Below are 19,788 nucleotides of genomic sequence, written 5' to 3' on the forward strand. Positions count from 1 at the left end.
AAAGTATCTTTTATCCAGTGTTTATGCCTTAAAATAAAAAATATAATAACCTTAAATTTCGACTTTTTCTTAATTATAACTTGTCATCCTATTTTCCCAATCTAGTTGCAGGAGCTAAATTCCAAAACATGCAGATTCTTAACATTCATACAACTTATATTGTTTTTGCAAATAGTCCTTGAATTTTTTCCAATCTTCTTTCGTTGTCTCTTCACCCAAATCTCGGATTCTGCCAGTCATTTCAGCCAGTTCCATATAGTCCATCAACTGCGTCTGCCACTCTTCCAGCGTGGGAAGATCTTGTGTCTTCCAATATTTTACTATAAGTATTCTTGCTGCTGTAGATGCATACATAAAAAATGTTTTATCTTTCTTTATCACCCTTTGGTCCACAATGCCCAGGAGGAAGGCCTCTGGTTTCTTGGGAAAGGTGTACCTGAACACCTTTTTTAATTCATTATAGATCATTTCCCAGAAGGCCTTCACTTTTGGACAAGTCCACCAAAGGTGAAAGAATGTCCCTTCAGCCTCCTTACATTTCCAACATTTATTATCAGACCGATGGTAAATTTTTGCAAGTTTGACTGGGGTCATGTACCACCTATATATCATTTTCATAATATTCTCTTTCAAGGCATTACATGCTGTGAATCTCATTCCAGTGGTCCATAACCTTTCCCAGTCTTCGAACATAATGTTGTACCCAATATCCTGAGCCCATTTTATCATGGCTGATTTAACTGTCTCATCCTGGGTATTCCATTTAAGCAGCAAGTTATACATTCTCGAAAGTACCTTGGTCTTAGATTCTAACAGTTCTGTCTCTAGTTTCGATTTTTCCACCTGGAATCCTATTTTTTTGTCCGACTTAAAAACTTCTTGAATTTGAGCATAGTGAAACCAATCTTGCACCCTATTCTTTAATTTTTCAAAGCTCTGCAATCTCCAATTGTCTCCAGTTTTTTCTATCATTTCCCAATATTTTGGCCATCCGACCTCCATATTGAGTCTTTTTCTGGCCTTGGCCTCCGCTGGTGATAACCACCTCGGGGTCTTACCTTCTAGTAAGTCTTTGTATTTTGTCCAGACCATAAATATAGCTTTCCTGACAATATGGTTTTTGAACATTTTATGAACCTTTACCTTGTCATACCACAAATATGCATGCCATCCAAAAGCATTGTCATGCCCTTCCAGATCTAGGACATCAGTGTTCTCAAGAAGTAACCAATCTTTCATCCAGCAGAAAGCCGCAGCTTCATAATATAACCTTAAGTCTGGCAGGGCAAACCCCCCTCTCTCTTTGGCATCAGTTAGTATTTTAAATTTTATTCGGGGCTTTTTGCCCTGCCAGACAAACCTAGAAATATCTTTCTGCCACTTCCCAAAACACTCCACTCTGTCCACGATCTGTAGGGTCTGAAACAAAAATAACATCTTCGGCAATACATTCATCTTTATAGCTGCAATTCGGCCCATCAAGGAAAGTTTCAATCTTGACCAAATCTCTAAATCTTTCTTAATTTCTGACCAACATTTTTCATAATTATCTTTAAACAGATTCAAATTTTTGGCAGACAAATTTACCCCTAGGTATTTTACCTTTTTAACAACATTTAATTCTGTCTCTTTCTGAAACCCATCTATTTCCAAAGGTGTCAAGTTTTTCTCCAAAACCTTAGTTTTTTGCTTGTTCAATTTAAACCCCGCTACCCGACCAAATTCATGAATTAGTTCCAACACTCTCTTCGTACTAGATTCTGGCTCCTGTAATGTTAAAACCAAATCATCTGCAAAAGCTTTCAGTTTAAATTGTTTCACTCCGACCTGAATTCCTTGTACCAACCGGTCTTCCCTGATCATTTTCAAAAGCACCTCCAGAACAGAAATAAATAACAGAGGGGATAGGGGGCACCCTTGTCGTGTTCCTTTTTCAATTTTTAAATTCTTCTGTCACCACATTGTTTACAATCAATTTCGCTTTCTGCTCTGAATAAATTGCTTCTATTCCATTTTCAAACCCCCGTCCCACTCCCATCCCTTCCAAATTTTTCTTCATAAAACTCCAAGAAATGTTGTCAAAGGCCTTCTCCGCATCAACAAAAATTAACACTGATTTTGTATTGATGTTGGTTTGCAAAAGTTCCAAAATGTCAATAATATTCCTAGTATTGTCAGACAAATGTCTTCCTGGGAGAAAACCTGCCTGGTCTTTATGGATTACTTCATTTAATACTTTTTTAAGTCTACTCGCCAAAATGTCTGCAAAGATTTTATAATCCACATTTAGGAGTGAGATGGGACGGTAGTTCTTTAGTTGAGTCTTTTCAGTTTCCACTTTAGGGATCAATGTGATGAAAGCTTCTTTCCACGATTCCGGTGCCCTCTTCCCCTCCAAAATCTGGTTGCATACCTCCATTAGTGGTTGTATCAAATAGTCTTTCAATGTCTTATAATACTTGGAGGTAAGCCCATCCGGACCTGCAGATTTGCCTAGTTGCATATTCTGAATGGCACTCTCTATTTCTTGTTGTGTTATTTTATGATTCAGGATTGTTCTCTTTTCCTGAGCAAGTTTTGGTAGACCATTTGTTTTCAAAAATTGGTCTATCTCCTTCTCCTCTTGTGGCCCTTGAGTGTAAAGCTTTTTAAAATATCTCTGGAAACACTTCCTAATTTCTTCTGGTTTCTGGATATTTCTCCCTTCAATCTCTAGATTGGTGACTGTGTTCAATTTTTGTCTCTTTTTCAGTTGCCATGCTAAAAGTTTCCCACACTTATTAGCTGATTCGAATGATCTTTGTTTCATTTGTTTAATTTTCCACTCAACTTCTTGATTTATCAATTTCGCATACTGTGCTTGATAAAATTTAATTTCTCTCAAGATCTCCTTCGATTTTGGTTTAGATCTCAACTTTTTCTCTCCATCTCTTATCTTCTCTAAGATCTTGTCTTTTTTCCCATTCCAGAGCCTTTTCTTTATCGTATTCTGTTGTATCAGAAACCCTCTCATAACTGCTTTACTTGCGTCCCAGATTGTTCTTTTTTCCACCATGGTACTCAAATTAATTTCAAAATAGTCTTTCAAAGTTTTTTGGGCCTTCTTCACAATCTCCTGATCTCTTAATAGGGTGTCATTCATTTTCCATCTGAAGGAACCGGTTGGAGTAAGTCTTAATTCCATTTTCATAGCATTATGGTCGGAGCAAGTTTTTGGGCAGATTTCCACTTTTCTAGTCATCGGTGCCAGCCTCCTAGTTATCCATATTTGGTCTATTCTTGTCCATGACAGATGGGCCTCAGAAAAGAAGGTTCCTTCTTTACCTAGGGGGTTTTTTGTCCTCCAGATATCAATTAAGTCCATATTGTCGGTTAGTTCAAAAAAAGTTTTGGGTAGTCTGCCGTCTTTTGATAAGCTTTGATCTTGTGACTTCTCCATATTTGTGGAGACCACTCCGTTCATATCTCCCATCAAAATGATGTTAGTGTAGTCTAAATAGTCCAGGATTGTCTCATGCAGTTTCTTGTAAAATTCTGATTTCCCCTCATTCGGTGCATAGATTCCTAATAACAAAAATTTTTCTCCTTGAGTCTGTATTTCAATAGCCAAAATTCTTCCTTGCTCATCTTTAAATAAAAATTTTGGTGACAGGCTCTCCTTTGCATAGATCACCACTCCTCTTTTCTTAACTTTGTCCGATGAAATAAATTCTTGGCCTAATCTTTTATTAATCAAAACTTTTCTATGGAGCCTGGTCACATGTGTTTCCTGCAAGCAAATAATATCCAATTGTTCTTTTTTCAATATATGAAAAATTCTTCTTCTTTTCTCTGGGGAATTTCCGCCATTTATGTTCCAACTAAGCAACTGCAGAGACATCCTGGATCAAACTATTTGTCCTGTGGTGGCGTCCCTTTCTTTTGATCCTCTGGTCCCGAGGGTATAGGTGCTGGTACAGGTGTAGGTAGTGGTGGTGGCCAGGCTCCTGTTGTCCCTTTCCTTCAGCAAAGGATTTCAGACTGTCCCCGAACAGCCCTGGCCAACTCCCGTGGGGAGGGCGGGGAACAGCTTTGAATGGGGACACAATTGGCAAGCGAAGAGCCAACGCCCCCTTCAAAGGGATCCTGATTTCTGCTGCAGGAGAAAAGCATCTCTTTGGAAAGACGCTGATTTCTGCTTTGCTTGAACGGGGCAAGGAGGGGAGGGAATGTTTTAAGTTATGGGGCTTTTTCAGGATCTGCGTCATCTCCCTTCCCCTGAAGCAAGGAATGCAAAGATTTCGGGAGGAGCGGACTTTAAATTTGCCTCTTTGCGATGGATTAATTTTAGAAGTCAGGACTTTGCCTGAAAGAAGATGGAGAGCAACAACTTTGAGGGACTTTTGAGGCATTTTGACCCCCCCTTGGGACTTCCTCCTGAGAAATAAAAGCAGTAAAGAAGAAAAGAGGGGTGACAACTGGATCGACTGTCTGCTAAGCAGGAAGATTTCTGAGTTCAGGGGGAGGAAGGAGAGGAGACCAGGATTTTGTGGAGATTACATCAGCCCACCTCCTTGGAGCCTGAAGGTGGAAACAAGAACAGCGAAAGGGACAGGAGGGACCACATTGTGCAGCATCTTGACGGCTTCTGAGACGCAAAAGAAGAGAAATGGATTGTGCATATTTCTTAATGAGCTGGTTGTATGTAAAACTGAGGATTAAATTTGGAGAAATGTGAAGGGTGGGTGGCGCTGGGAGATTGGCAGTGGTACAGGAGGGGATGTATATTATATATTTATACAAAACACCTCTAGGGGTTTCATGTTCACCCTCTGCAGACCGCGCTAGTGAGGCTGAGTTGCTGGTTATGGAAACCGGAGGTCGGACAGCCGTGTCCAAGGCCAGGTAAGGGAGAAAGGTGTGAATGTTGTCTGGGAGGAAGTAGGGCCCACGAAAGCATTGCAAACAGAGTTTCAATCGCTTGGCTCTTGAGGATAATTGAGTCAACTGAGGATAATTAAGGCTACTTTCAGATTATGATTATTATTATTATGGGTTTAACAATTGAGGGGCCTTGGAGTGTAGGACAGGACTCTGCCCCAGGGAGCTTACATTCAGGTTTCACAGCATGGGGAGAGAAAAGCAGAGGGAGAGTCGGAAGCGACAGGCCCCTGCAGCAGTTTATTTTCTCTGGTAAAATTCCAAAACTTCTCTGGTAAAATTCCAAACTTCAAACCTAATAAAACGTCAACAACTGTGGTCGGCCCTCATGCATGTTCACTTCATCAGCCTGAAGGTGGAAATAAGAGCAGCGAAAGGGACAGGAGGGACCACATTGTGCAGCATCTTGACGGCTTCTGAGACTTTCAGACAGAAAAGAAGAGAAATGGATTGCGCATATTTCTTAATGAGCTGGTTGTATGCAAAATTGAGGATTAAATATGGTGGAATGTGAAGGGTGGGTGGCGCTAGAAGATTGGCAGTGTTAGGGGGGAGTGTATATTATATATTTATACAAAAAAAAGTAGGTGTTTCATCTTCTGTCAGGAGCTCGTTCTACACTAAAGTAGGACCCTGGTAGAGACACATGCCCGACTGGCATGTTCCCTCCCTCCTGGTCGATTGTTTGGGAGCTTCAAAAGCTTTCTTCAGCCCAAACATCACAGTGACCGATGCCAATTGACAATCGACTCGGCTTTGCAGTCTTTGCAGCTTGTGTAACAGAGCTCAGCAACTCAGCATTTTGGCTAATCTACTTTATTTACATATAAACAGACAGGGAGCACTGCACCATGGCTCCCTCTCTCTCTAGCATCAGACAGCAAAGAGAAAAAGAACAATAGTCCCACTTCACAGAACACAGTAACACAAACATCCTGTCTCCGTCACTTCCCACTCTGTGGAGTCAAAACATACACCGTCATGTGATAGACAAAAATCCCATGAGTGCAATCATGGAGCAGGAATTCTAACTGTCCACACTAGTGAGGCTGAGTTGTTGGTTACTGCGGCCAGAGGTCAAACAGCCATGTTCAAGGCAAAATAAAACGTAAAGTAGGTATTCAAAGCAACTATTCAAAGGTATTCAAAAGCGAACTAAAATATTGCTACGTGCCACCCCAGTCTCCAAGGGTTTCTGCTCTGCTGTGTTTTATTGACCTCCCTTAGGAATGTTTCATTAAAGATAATTGTTTAAGATCATTGTTTTGCTAAATGTCCTCTGTATACTTGCCATTCCTTTGCAATGTCTTATTCTAAAATATTGTTTTGAGTTTCGGGTGGGTGGCTTAGCCCGTGTGATGCTGGAGAGAGTCCCTTCTAATTCCCATGTTTCCTCTGTGGGTATGATTAGTTTATTACAAGTTCAGCCATTATTTATCAAAGGAATCTTCTGTCCATGGTTTGTAAGCCAAACCAGGGAGGCTTGAATTTCTGCAAAAACCCCAAGTTTATGGAGGTGGAATAAAATTGGACGAAAGTGTGTAAAAAAAAATTACAGTAATGAATGTACTGCCTAGGATGCTGTTTTTGTTTCAAACATTGCAAATTCTGGATAAAATGGATTGTTTCAAGAAGTGGCAGAGAGATATTTCTAGATTTGTCTGGCAGGGCAAGAAACCTCAAATAAAATTTAAGATACTAACTGATGCTAAAGAAAGAGGTGGATTTGCCCTGCCAGACCTTAAACTTTATTATGAATCAACCACTTTTTGCTGGCTGAGAGAATGGTTGCTTCTTGAAAACACTGACGTGCTGGATCTAGAAGGTTTTAACAACCTATTTGGGTGGCATGCATATTTGTGGTATGATAAGGTCAAAGCACATAAAGCGTTAAAAAATCATATTGTCAGAAAAGCACTGTTTAACGTCTGGATAAGATATAAGGACTTGCTCAAAAATAAAACCCCAAGGTGGTTGTCACCAATGGAAGCGAAGGCTCAGAAAAAGCTCAGTATGGAGGCCAAATGGCCAAAATATTGGGAAATTCTGGAACAAGAGGGAGATAGATTAAAACTACAGAGTTTTGAAAAACTAAAAAAGAGAGTGCGGGATTGGCTCCATTATTATCAAATAATGGAGGCATATAATCTGGACAAAAAAAAATTGGCTTCTAGGTGGAAAAATCAAAATTGGAAATAGAGCTGTTAGATCCCAAAAGTAAGAACTTGTCAATAATGTATAACTTGCTGTTGAAATGGAACACTCAGGACGAAATGGTGAAATTTATGTATGCAACAACAGCAGCAAGAATACTCATTGCAAAGTACTGGAAGACACAAGATCTACCCACCCGGGAATAATGGCAGCTGAAGGTGATGGACTTCATGGAACTGGCGGAAATGACTGGCAGAATACGAGACCAGGGTGAAGAGTCGGTGGAAGAAGATTGGAAGAAATTTAAAGTTTATTTACAGAAACATTGTAAAATTAAGGAATGTTAGAAGGAGGCTGGAATGAAGTTATGTGGCTTTAGCGGAAATATTATAAAGGATTAAGTAAAAATAGATTGTTAATGGATGATAGGAGGAAAGGTAAAGTTACATTATATTAACATAAAGTATAGGATAAAAATTGGGAAAGATGGAAAGGATTTGCTGAAATAGCTAACCGAACTAGAATACAAAAAAAGGGAGGTGCGAGGAGGTCAAGGAAACAAGTAAATGAAAGATAAGTTATGGGAAGGTTTGTTGTGTTTTTAAATTGTTTCTATTTTTCTGTTTTTCTGTTTTTTATTATTTTTTATTTATTTTTTTCTATTCTCTTCTTTTTTTACTGTGATGTGTTGTTATGTTTTTGTTTAACTTGGAATTATTTCTTTCTCTTTTTGTAACATTTAAAACTTTAATAAATATTTTTTTAAAAAAAATATACAGTAATCCTTTGCTGGAGGAGCCAGGCAGCTTTCTGGGCCAGCGAATGGCCAGAGGGCGCAAGGAAGGCGCTTGCTCTGCACCCGAGGACACCTGGCTGGCAGTCAGAAGGACAAAAGCCACAGGGGGAGCGGCTGCTTCCAAGCCTGGGACTGGGGGGGGGGACCAAAACCTTGTGGGGTGCAGTGCTATGAGCCCCTGCAGCCTATGCTCAGCTTGTATATATATATATGGAAATAAAAGCAGATTTTTAAAAGGGACCCCAGTCTCCTCTGACCTTCATTCCAAGGAATATGAATTCTTGGTAAGCACCTGAAACTCATGGCGTCCTGCACATTTTGGAGATTGGGGTGGCGGTTAGCAATATTTCAAGGTAAATGGACCCCTGACCATTAGGTCCAGTCGTGGCTGACTCTGGGGTTGCAGTGCTCATCTCGCTTTATTGGCCAAGGGAGCCGGCGTACAGCTTCCGGATCATGCGGCCAGCATGACACAGCAGCTTCTGGCGAACCAGAGCAGTGCACGGAAATGCTGTTTAACTTCCCGCCGGAGCAGTACCTATTTATCTACTTGCACTAGTGTGAACTGCTAGGTGGGCAGGAGCAGGGACCGAGCAACAGGAGCTCACCCCATTGCGGGGATTCGAACCGCCAACTTTCTGATCTGCAAGTCCTAGGCTCTGTGGCTTAACCCATGGTGCCACCTGCGTCCCTTAGCAATATTTTAGTTCCCTCTAAATTATGTTGCTTTGAATGCATCCCTTAGATTTTATTTTGCCAATTATTTTCATCGATTTCCCATAATTTTTAACAAGTTGTCACCGAATGAATACAAATTCAACACAGATTTAAAAGCTGCCTTCTCTCCCACCCCCAAAATGCCCCCTCTGTTTCCCCGACTGCTTCACTCCTTCACTTCACGTCCACTTTCCTCCAGGCAGCGGTGAGGAGCTGCTTCTCTTCGGCCATCCAGTGCACCATGATGGATGCCTGTCGGCTGGGACAGGGTTACCAGACGTCCCCGTTTCCCGGGGACAGTCCCCGGGTTTGCAAATAAGTCCCCGGACAAATTCCATCCCCGGAATGTCCCCGGATTTCATCTAATGTCCCCGGGAAACGCAGCGGCAGCAGTCTCAGCAGCCCAGAGCAGTTGGCTCTGGCTGGCTTCAGGAGCTGCTGGGAAGTCCCCATAGGATGGTGGTGCAGGGGCTCAAAGATGCAGTGTCCGGGCTGCCTCCGCCTTCCCTGACCCCAGCAACTAAGCTGTGAAGGCAGGCTTCGTGCTGCCTATCAGAGCAGCCTCCCAACTCCTACTTGCGTGCAAGCAGGAGCGGAGCGGGGATCTCTCAGCTGTGAAAGGAGGCTTCACGCTGCCTATCAGAGCTTGCATGCAAGCAGGAGGGGGCAGGGATCTCTCAGTTAGGCAACGGGAAACCTCCCTTCCCAGCTGATGGATCCCCGCCCCTTCCTGTTTGCACGCAAGTAGGAATGGGATTGGGGCTGTCCGATGGGAAGGGAGGCAACGCGCTGACCGAGCCTCACAGCCACCGCCACTCTCAGCCCTCCATCTCCGCCTTCCATGCCTGACCCACCACACACCGCTTCACCACCACCACCACTGAGCTGGGCTGAACTGGAGCTCCTTCCAGGGCTGGAGCCTTTTATACCCTGGGCCAAAGCTCCTCCTCCTCCTCCTCTGGGGCCCAGCTTGGTGGGGCTGAGGAGCAGGAGGGGGGAAGAGGCTGGCCGTGGGGTGTGGCGCCCTGGGCCGAGCAGGAGGCCCCAGATAGCTGCTTCTCTCTAGAAGACATCAGGCCCCAGCTGCTCTCTTTATCATCTCCTCGCAAGCAGCAGGACCAGGACTGAGCACACAGCCCAGGAGACTCCCCAGAAGCTCCAAGAGCCATTTTGCAGGGGCAAAACACACCCCACAGATCTCATGTGGCATTTAGACCCATTGCACAGATGAAGGCGCAATGGGAGCCACAAGGGAAATGTCCGCGATGACCCAAACCCAGAGCTTCCCTCAATGAGCCTCCAAAAAGGGGGTGTCTACGATTGGCAGGACGCCGGGGGAAGAGCGGCTGGAGTCTGGCTTGAAAGAGGGGGGCAGTGATTTGTGGGGAAGTGGGCCAGTCGGGAGGCAAGCGGCGGAGGCAGGGGACGCTTCAGAGCTGGAGGAAGAGGCAGGGAAGGGCCCCCACCTTCTCCTGAACCTCCGTCTCCCAGAACCAGGAGGGGACTGAAGAGGGAATAGCAAAACAAGGATTATTGGGGGGTAATTATCCTTGCAATTTTCACCCAGTGACAGGAGGGAAATAATAATAATAATAATAATAATAATAATAATAATAATAATAATAATAATAATAATTTAATAATAAGAATAAATAAATAATAATAAATTATTATCCCTTGCAGTTCGTCTCAATACCTGGCTCTCGTTCTGGCATGGATTGTGGGAGGCAGGGAGGCCCTGAGTGCAAAAGCACTTTGCCTGCCAAAGAACCTCCTGTGCCACCATTAAGAAGCAGATGTTCTCTTGTTAATTAGAGCTTAATTGGACTAAAGTACAGATGCATGCTAGAAAAGATGAGATCATAAACTGCAAAACAGAACCAGCGGCAAGGTTGTTAAGGTTGGAACTTGAGTCATTGGAAATTAATAAAAATGATTAAACAAAAGGAATAAGAAGCGGGAAGATTGCCCTGAAGCCGCCCCCCACTGGTGCTCAATGGTTCCTCTTGAGTGACAGAGGACAGAGAAGCCCCCCCCCCACTTTCCTAGCCCACCGCCAGCCAGCTAACAGGAGGGGTCTCCCCCCCCCCCGTCCCAGAGAAGGAGACACAGGAAACCAGGTCAGCTTGCAGAGGGAGGGTTTATTAGAGGGTCAAGCGTCACATGGGGGCAGGAAGGGGTGTCCCCCACCCCACCCGGTGGGTGGCGAGACCAGCAGGAGGCGGCCGCTTCTCCCTGGGGGTGCCTCAGTGGTACCGGTGGGCCAGCGCATGAGCCACCACCTTGACCAGCTTGTGGAAGGCATGGTGGTAAGCAGGGGTGAATTCCTTCCCAAAGCGCGCGGCCAGCATGGTGATGAGGACCTCGCCCAGGAGCTGGAAGAGAAAAGAGGGGGTGACTCCTTCCGCCAGGGGGCCCGTGTGTGGAACGCCCTCTCCCCACAACCCCCACCCCACGCAGCCACAGCTGGCGGCTGTGGGGTCAAGCCCAAAGACCAGCTGGGATGGATGAAGGGGTTTGGGGTCCCCTGGAAGGAGGCCGGTCCAGGAGGCAACAGACAGAACCCCACACCGTCCCAGGCTGGCATTGCCATGCCAGGAGAGGTTTGGTGCCAAGAAGCAGACTGGCCCCTGCCAGGGACCTCCTGGGCTCAGCCTCTGCTAGCCGGACAGATCCTTGCTTGACCAGGGACAAGTCAGAAGGCTGCATTTGAAGGGCCAGAAGGCAAGAGAGTCCATCGAGTTGCCCTTCTTTCCGAGGTAAAGGGGTCGACTTGCTCAGGGCGCGCGCGGCTGAAGGTGCCCACGGATGAGGGGAGCCCACTCTGACTCGCCAGGAGATGACGCATGAGGATTGTGAAAGATAGCCAGGAACTCTCCCCTACTTGGGTATGTGGGTTTAGTTAAAATTCATTGATTTCTATTTCTATATCGCTGCTTCATAAAAAATGCATCACATAAAAATAATACTGTAAAATCACACAAAGTGCAAAACAAGTTAAACGCATGAGAAAAGAGAAGGCTGGAACTTGTTTTCTGGTGCGCAAGAGGGCAGGATCCGAACCAATGGATTTAAACAACAAGAAAGGAGATTCCCATTAGATATTAAGAGGAACTTTCTGAAGAGTAGGAGCTTTTACGGACTCCCTTGGAAGACTCTCCTTCTGTTGTTAAGCAGAGGGTGAGGAGCCGTCTGTCATGAGATTCCCTCAGGGGGTTGGACTAGATGTCCCTCGGGGTCCCTTCCAACAGAACAGTTCTATGATTAGTGTGTGGGGATTGTGACCCTGCAGAGGGGACCTCGGGCACCCATCCCCCGCCCTCCCCCAGGCAGCCCTTGGGGCAGGCAGGCAGGCTCACCCCGAAGTTGACGGGGTCCACGTGGAGCTTGTCGCAGTGCAGCTCGCTCAGTTTGGCAAAGTTCTCCTTGATCTTGTCGAGGTTCTTGATGGCCTCTCCGAAGGAGGCCAGGACCTTGTGGCCGTGCTGCTTGACTTTGGCGTTGGCACAGATGGCGGCAGGGCTGGAGAGGTCCCCAAAGTGAGTGAATAATCTCTGGGTCCAGGGGAAGACGATCAGCAAGCTGGAGAGAAGGAAGGAAGGAGAAAGAAGAAGAGTAGAAGGAGGAGGAGGATTTTGGATTTGATATCCCACTTTATCACTACCCAAAGGAGTCTCACAGCGGCTAACGTTCTCCTTTCCCTTCCTCCCCCACAACAAACACTCTGTGAGGTGAGTGGGGTGAGAGACTCAGAGAAGTGTGACTAGCCCAAGGTCACCCAGCAGCTGCATGTGGAGGAGCGGGGAATCAAACCCGGTTCACCAGATTACGAGTCCACCACTCTTAACCACTACACCACACCGGGAGAGGCACGGATGGTCATTCTCCAGGTGGAAAGAGGAGAGCCTGCCCAGCCTGCCCAGAGAGGCAGCCACCCCCGGCCTTACCAGGCAAGGGTCTCCCCACCCAAGGTGGCCACGTCCACTTTGCTCCAGCAAGTGTTGATGAGCTGCTTCTCTTCGGCGGTCCAGTGCACCATGATGGCTGGCTGTGAGCTTCTCTCGGCTGCTGGAGAAAACCTTCTGGGCTGAGCTGGAGCTCCTTCCAGGGCTGGAGCCTTTTATACCCTGGGCCAAAGCTCCTCCTCCTCCTCTGGGGCCCAGCTTGGTGGGGCTGAGGAGCAGGAGGGGGGAAGAGGCTGGCCGTGGGGTGTGGCGCCCTGGGCCGAGCAGGAGGCCCCAGATAGCTGCTTCTCTCTAGAAGACATCAGGCCCCAGCTGCTCTCTTTATCATCTCCTCGCAAGCAGCAGGACCAGGACTGAGCACACAGCCCAGGAGACTCCCCAGAAGCTCACACTCCAAGAGCCATTTTGCAGGGGCAAAACACACCCCACAGATCTCATGTGGCATTTAGACCCATTGCACAGATGAAGGCGCAATGGGAGCCACAAGGGAAATGTCCACAATGACCCAAACCCAGAGCTTCCCTCAATGAGCCTCCAAAAAGGGGGTGTCTACGATTGGCAGGACGCCGGGAGAAGAGCGGCTGGAGTCTGGCTTGAAAGAGGGGGGCAGTGATTTGTGGGGAAGTGGGCCAGTCGGGAGGCAAGCGTCGGAGGCAGGGGACGCTTCAGAGCTGGAGGAAGAGGAGGAAGAGGCAGGCCAGGCCAAGGAAGGGCCACGGGCTTCCCCACCTTCTCCTGAACCTCCGTCTCCCAGAACCAGGAGGGGACTGAAGAGGGAAGGGCAGAGGGAGCTTCCGTGCAGGCACAGTCTCTGGCTCTGAGGAGCGTAAACGGAGGGAGGGAGAGTCGCCCCTGTTGTTGCAGCTGCTCCACAGAGCGCAGACCTGGGAACAGCTGCATCCTAGCCAGTGTCATATTGGGCAAGAAAGAGCTAGCTCTCTGCCATGTGCCTTCCTTGGGCTGGGAAGAGCCCCTGAAGCCAGCCATGCCAGCTCCATGGGAGGAAACAGAGCTGGGAGTGGATGGCTTTCAAGCACCGAGAGACTAGACTCCAGAGCTGGAGAAGAAGGTCTGTGAATGTTCACAGTTGGCTCTCTGCCGTGTGTCTCTCGCTGACTGCGAAGGGCTGCCCTTGGAGCTTCATGGAGAGGCTGGTGCAGGGAAAGTATTTATTTATGACCCACCCTTCCCGGCAAGGTCCCAGGAGGGGCTGCAAGCTCATAGCGCCTTCTTGGTAGTGGGTCCCGCCCTGTGGAACGCCCTCCCACCAGATGTCAAGGAAATAAACAACTGTCCGACTTTTAGAAGACATCTGAAGGCAGCCCTCTTTAGGGAGGTTTTGAATGTTTGGTGTTTTATTGCTTTATTATTCTTAATATTCTGTTGGGAGCCACCCAGAGTGGCTGGGTAAACCCAGCCAGGTGGGCGAGATATAAATAACTACTACTACTACTAAAAATCAAGAGTTTAAAGTAACTTGCCCCATTTGTCTCTGTGGCCACGCAATGCCTCCAGCTGCAGAGGCAGTCTACCTGTCTCCTTCCCTGGGGAACCTGGGTGGGAAGAGGGCTGCAGAAGAGGTGTCTGGTTGGCCAAACAGGATGAGGCCCTTCTGAGGTGGCCAGCATGCCCACATTGGCCACAGGATGGGCCAGAATTCTCCCAAGGGAAACCAGCCCCCAGAACCTGAGCCCAAGAGGCCCTTTCTCCCCTCCTCAGAAGGATCTTTGCCTCCAACCGACTGCGGAGCCACAGCAGAGCCCTCCTGGCAGGAGCCATTGGCAGCCCCTCTTCCTCCACGAAATTGTCCGATCTTCTTTCAGAGCCACCCAAGTTGGTGGCCATCTCTGCCTCCTGTGGCAGGGAGTTCCACAGATTAACTCCGCGCTGCATGAAGAAGGACTTTGTAATCCATCCTGAATCTCTTCCTGACATGTCAGAAGTTCTAGTGTTAGGAGAGAGGGAGGGAAGCTTCTCCCTTCCACTTTCTCCAGGCCAGGCATCAGTTTATCGGTCTCTCGGTTCGCCTTTTACTTGCCTCTTCTCTAAACCAAAAAGGCCCAAACGCTGCAGCCTTTCCTCAGCTGCTTCCTCCCCTGGATCAGTCGGGGTGTCCTTTTCTAAACCTTCTCCAGCTCTGCAATGTCCGCTTTCATGTGAGGCAACCAGAGGTGGGCACAATCTTCCAGCTGCTGCACCACAGATTTGTAGGGTGGCATTCGGATATTGGCAGCTGAGTTTTCAAGGAAGGGAAAAGACTCAGGTGGTGAGAATCCTCTGTCAACATCCCAATCCTCCCGCCTCCCCCTAGAAATGTGTGCGCCCTGGTCTGCCCTGCAGCCCCATAGCCAGCCGGCTGCTTTTGGGGTCAGAGAGAACTCTGCCCCATCTCCAGCACTCAGGTGAGAACCAGTTACTGCTCTAGTTGGATGTTGTGTACCATCTTGTCCTCAGCCTCGGGCAGCAAAAGGGCTCTTCCACCCAGTGCCCAGAGGCCGAGGCGTCTGTCCCTCAGACCCCAAACTGGGGGGCGCTGCCCTTCCGTCTCAGCAGGCCAAGGACATGCCCCCGGATCTCCTTGGCCTTCACCCCGTAGACGATGGGGTTGAGGGTGGGGGGCACCAGGAGGTAGAGGTTGGCCAGGAGGATGTGGACGTGGTGGGGGACGCTGTGGCCAAAGCGGTGGGTGAAGGAGGAGAAGAAAGCCAGGCTGTAGAAGACCGCCAGGGCGCCCACGTGGGACCCGCAGGTGCCCAAGGCCTTGAGCTGGCCGTCTCTGGACGGCAGCCTCAGGACGGACCGCAGTATGAGGACATAGGAGACCTCCACGAGGATGGCGTCCAGGCCGGTGGTCAGGAAGGCGGCCGCCAAGCCGTAGGCGCTGTTGAGGGTGACGTCTGCGCAGGCCAGCTTGGCGATGCCCATGTTCTCGCAGTAGGTGTGGCGGATCACGTTGGTGCGGCAGTAGGGCAGCCTGCGGAGGAGAAAGACCCCCGGGACCACTGCACAGACGCTCCTGGCCACCAGGCTGGCCCCGATCCTGGCCAGGGTGGTGCCGGTGAGGATGGCCATGTACCGCAGTGGCCGGCAGATGGCCATGAAGCGGTCGAAGGCCATGGTGAGCAAGATGGCCGACTCGGAGAGGAAGAAGGCCTGGACAAAGAACATCTGGGCCAGGCAGCCCTGGAAGGAGATCTCCTCTGCTCGCCACCAGAAGATGGCCAGCGCCTTGGGGACGATGACCAGGCAGAGAGCCACGTCGTTGAGGGCCAGCACGGCCAGGAAGATGTACATGGGCTGGTGGAGGGCCTGCTCCTTCGCCACCACCAGGACGACGGCCGGGTTGCCCAGGAGGGCAACGGAGAACATGGCGCAGAAGGGGATGGAGAGCCAGCCGTAGAGCCGCTCCAGGCCTGGGATGCCCATCAGGAGGAAGGAGGCAGGAGGGGGCAGAAGAGGGCCGAGGGAGAGGTTGAGGGCCGCTGAGTCAGCTGCTGCTAGAGGGGGGGCTCTGGGGAGGCTCAGGGGGTGGCACCGCTCTCCGCAGCCTGGAGGGGGGCACAGACAAAAGACAGGCAGGCATCAGGAGAAATGCTGCACGGATCCTGCCTCTCCCCCCCCCATCCCTTCAGGCATACCCGGGGGGGGGGGTGGCTGGGTAAGGAGGACATGGCTTGCCCCCTGTGAGGGATGCTTGAGATTCTGCATTCCAGGGGGGTCAGGCTAGATGAACGCTTGGGGTCCCTCCCAATCCCGCCATTCCTTGACTCCTCCATGCCCTTGCAATGGCAGGAAAAACCCCTTTGCACCTGCCACTTTTTGGGAGAGCCAGACTCTGCTGTGAAGCTACCATAGCAAGGTAAAGCCAATGCACATATTAAAAAGCAAGATTAAAAATGTATTGTATTGTGGAAAATGGCTTTGCAGAAATGTGTGCGTCAACCCAGACAGCATCTTAAAAAGCAGAGACATCACCTTGCCAACAAAGGTCCATATAGTTAAAGCCATGGTTTTCCCAGTAGTGAAGAAGGCTGATCGCCGAAGAATGGATGCTTTTGAATTCTGGTGCTGGAGGAGACTCTTGAGAGTCCCATGGACTGAAAGAAAATCAGACCTCTCCATTCTGAAGGAAATCAGCCCTGAGTGCTCACTGGAAGGACAGGTCCTGAAGCTGAGGCTCCAAGACTTTGGCCACCTCATGAGAAGAGAAGACTCCCTGGAAAAGACCCTGATGTTGGGAAAGATGGAGGGCACAAGGAGAAGGGGACGACAGAGGACAAGATGGTGGGACAGTGTTCTCGAAGCTACCAGCATGAGTCTGGCCAAACCGCGGGAGGCAGTGGAAGACAGGAGGGCCTGGCGTGCTCTGGTCCAGGGGGTCACAAAGAGGCAGACACGACTAAACGACTCAACAACAACAACAAGTGCGTCAGGGGAAATTCACACAGAACTGCTGGCAAATTTTCCTGGGGATTTTAAAGACTAACACTGCAAATAGTTACAGATAGGTAGCCGTGTTGGTCTGCCATAGTCAAAACAAAAAAAATTCCTTCCAGTAGCACCTTAAAGACCAACTAAGTTAGTTCTTGGTATGAGCTTGGTATGAGTTCTTGGTATGAGCTTGGCTCGCTGTGAGTGTGGGCGAAGAAGGGGTTCCCTCCTTGCCATGCCAACCATTTCCCCACTCAAAGACCCCCACTGCCCCCCATCAGCTCCCCGACCCCCATCAAAAGGCTCACAATGCCCACCCAGCCCACTCACTCATGGCGCTGCGCTGCCCAGGCTCACAGGAACAGGGCAGGGGCTGCAGGGATTCCTGGCATGAGATCTCGGCCCCTTCTCCAAACCCCACACACTTTGCAGGCTGCAAAACACCAGATCTCAGTGCGGGATGTGGAGAGAGAAGACCCAGCAGATCAGACTCAGTTGGATGAGGAATATAAGCCACACAGTTCCAACTTCTCTCCCTCCTTCCCCTTTTCTGCCAGGGGGCTCAGGAGAGTCTCCCCTCCCCTGGGCCACCCAGAGACTTCTGGGCCCCTGAACATCCAGCTGATCCTCTCTGACCAGGCCCCACGGAGGCCCCCCTGGGCCCCCCAGCACAGAGGAGCCCCTGGGCAGAGCCCTCTGCTGCCTCTCCCCACAGACACCAGCCTTCCTCCTTCTTGGCGCCCAAGATCTCCGAGGTCCACTGGGGGCAAGTGGTCGGCAGATGCTTGAAAAAGGGAGGCTGGTTGAGACAGAAGTTTCCCGGACTTGTGCAGTGACTCAACTGGACTTGGGGGGGGGGTCCCAAGGTGGGGGAGCCCTGCTGCTGCCCCCAGGGCCTGGGGGGGCATCTCTGGCCATGTTCCCAGAAGCCACCAGGGCTTCACAGTCAGAGGCAGCGATGCTTCTGAAGGCCAGGTGCTGGAAACCGCAGGAGGAGAGACTTGCTCTGGGGCCCGGATCCTGCGTTTGCACGTCCCCTTGGGGAGAACAGGAGGCTGGCCTCATTGGGCCCCCTTTGGCCTGACCCAGCCTGCTCTTCTTATGCTGAGAGAGAGAGAGGTTACAGGTAAGGTAGCCGTGTTGGTCTGCCGTAGTCGAAACGAAATTTAAAAAATCCTTCCAGTAGCATCTTCCAGTGTTGGTCTCCAAGGTGCCACTGGAAGGAATTTTTAAATTTTGTTTTGAGAGAGAGGTTGTCTGGACTCTTTAGGACGGGGCGGGTCCGGCTTGAGGAGCGCATCAGGGCCCCCAGGCCCCCCCTCATGTGGCTCTCCAGACTGTTTTGGGCCAGCCCTGTGGGGCAGGTCGAGGTGGTGTGGAGGCCACTCTTCCCAAGTCCTGGCACCCGGCTGACAGGCCCCTGGAGGACCTGGAGGAGGACTTCTCCTGGGGCTGTGGGTGCAGCAGGAGGGTGTGTGAGTGGAGCAGCCCTGGGTGCCTCTGAGGAGACCTGTTTGTGGGAGATTTGGGGGATATCAGGCAGGAGGCGCTCCTGGCAGGCGGCTGATAAAGGTGGCCCCTCCTGATAGCTCCTCAGAGGAGACCTCAGCCTCTGGCGCCAGGAGCTTCTGAGGGGGGGGGGCATTCGCTGCCTGAGCAAAGGGAACGGGTGGCCCCAGCCAGGAGAGGTGTGGGCTCTGGGTGGGTTGTGGGGCGTCCGCCTGAGGCATGAGAGAGCAGCAGCAGCAGCACCCAGTGGCAAGCGAAACAATTCTGGATTACGATACATGAAGAGCTTAAAAAGACATTCAGGAGTTCAATCTTAAAAAAAAAAAAAACAGGCATTTTTGCTGGGCTTGGTACTGAGTGACATCCCTAAGGATAAAAGGAATATATTCCTTTAGGCAACTGCAGCAGCCAGAATTGTAGTGGCGAAAAACCGGAAAACCGATAAAATACCAGAATTATTAGAATGGAGAGCCGAATTTCTTGAATTCGCAGAGATGGCAAAATTAACACAGCATCAATTAGAGGCTGCTACTCTAAGGGGCAAGCGAACAGTGGGGCAGGCCTTCCCCTCTGCACCCCACTGCAAAACCCTCAGGGCAAAGCCAGGGTCCTCTAAGCGGCAGACTTTGGAGAGGTTTGAGCAGCCCTGGAAGAAGACCCCCACCCTCAGCCCGCCCCCCAGTGCCAAGTATGGAGGCAGAGCAGCTCCTTTACTTCACATTGCTGCCTGGCTGGTCATCTGCGAGGATCACATTCGGTTCGTTTGCTGTCACTCTGCAGCATTTCTGCCCCCCTCCTCACCCCCCACAAGCCCTCTGGGATTCCTACATGGGACCCCTGCCAACTCTGCCATTCTACGCTCCCCAAAGCAAGCCCCACTGCCAGCCCCCCAAATGCACGCTCTCCCAGTCACATCACTGAATGTGCAGTCTGCCACCCTGTCCTTGCAGCGGTCAGTTACCCCCCCCATGGACCTAGGAATCCAGACAGACTGCCCCTGCACCTGGAGGTTCTATAAGGATGGAAGAAGAGGTGGCTGGATCAGGCCACTGAGTCCATTCATTCTGCTGTTCTCACAGGGGCCAAGCGGTTGCCTGTGACACAAGAGCAACACTCTTCCTGGGGTCCCGGCGTCTCCCTTTCTCATTTAGCAAAACAAAGGAGATGGTGTTGGACTTTTGGAGGAAGAGAGAACAAGCCCTGCTGGACATCGGGGAGGGCTGTGTGGAGTCTCTTCCTTTAAATTCCTAGGAGTTTATTTCATTGAAGACCTTACCTGGAAAATCAATACACCCA

At 49.6% G+C, this 19,788-nt stretch overlaps 2 protein-coding genes across 2 annotated transcripts; both read right to left on the reverse strand.

Annotated features, from left to right (window-relative positions):
- Nucleotides 1-10,708: 10,708 nt before the first annotated feature.
- Nucleotides 10,709-12,691, reverse strand: LOC310843792 (hemoglobin subunit beta-1-like). Its single transcript, XM_083737544.1, has 3 exons — nt 12,535-12,691; nt 11,947-12,169; nt 10,709-10,962 (listed from the first exon to the last, which is right to left on the reverse strand). The coding sequence occupies exons 1-3, from the start codon at nt 12,624-12,626 to the stop codon at nt 10,834-10,836; spliced, it is 444 nt and encodes a 147-aa protein (XP_083593670.1). The 5' UTR covers nt 12,627-12,691; the 3' UTR covers nt 10,709-10,833.
- Nucleotides 12,692-15,063: 2,372 nt separating this feature from the next.
- Nucleotides 15,064-17,317, reverse strand: LOC310842799 (olfactory receptor 52D1-like; the record flags this gene model as incomplete). The annotated part of the gene is made up of 2 exons (XM_083734938.1): nt 15,064-16,100; nt 17,314-17,317. The coding sequence occupies 2 exons, from the start codon at nt 17,315-17,317 to the stop codon at nt 15,064-15,066; spliced, it is 1,041 nt and encodes a 346-aa protein (XP_083591064.1).
- Nucleotides 17,318-19,788: the final 2,471 nt, after the last annotated feature.

The sequence above is a fragment of the Podarcis gaigeae genome, assembly GCF_964106915.1.
Source record: "Podarcis gaigeae genome assembly, chromosome: 4".
NCBI lineage: Eukaryota > Metazoa > Chordata > Lepidosauria > Squamata > Lacertidae > Podarcis > Podarcis gaigeae.

Coding starts and splice junctions, on each gene's coding strand:
- LOC310843792 (XM_083737544.1), bottom strand. CDS start 12,626: ATGGTGCACTGGACCGCCGAAGAGAAGCAGCTCATCAACACTTGCTGG. Junction 12,170..12,534: donor GGTGGGGAGACCCTTGCCTG/GTAAGGCCGGGG, acceptor CCTTCTCTCCAG/CTTGCTGATCGTCTTCCCCT. Junction 10,963..11,946: donor TGGACCCCGTCAACTTCGGG/GTGAGCCTGCCT, acceptor TTTCTCTTCCAG/CTCCTGGGCGAGGTCCTCAT.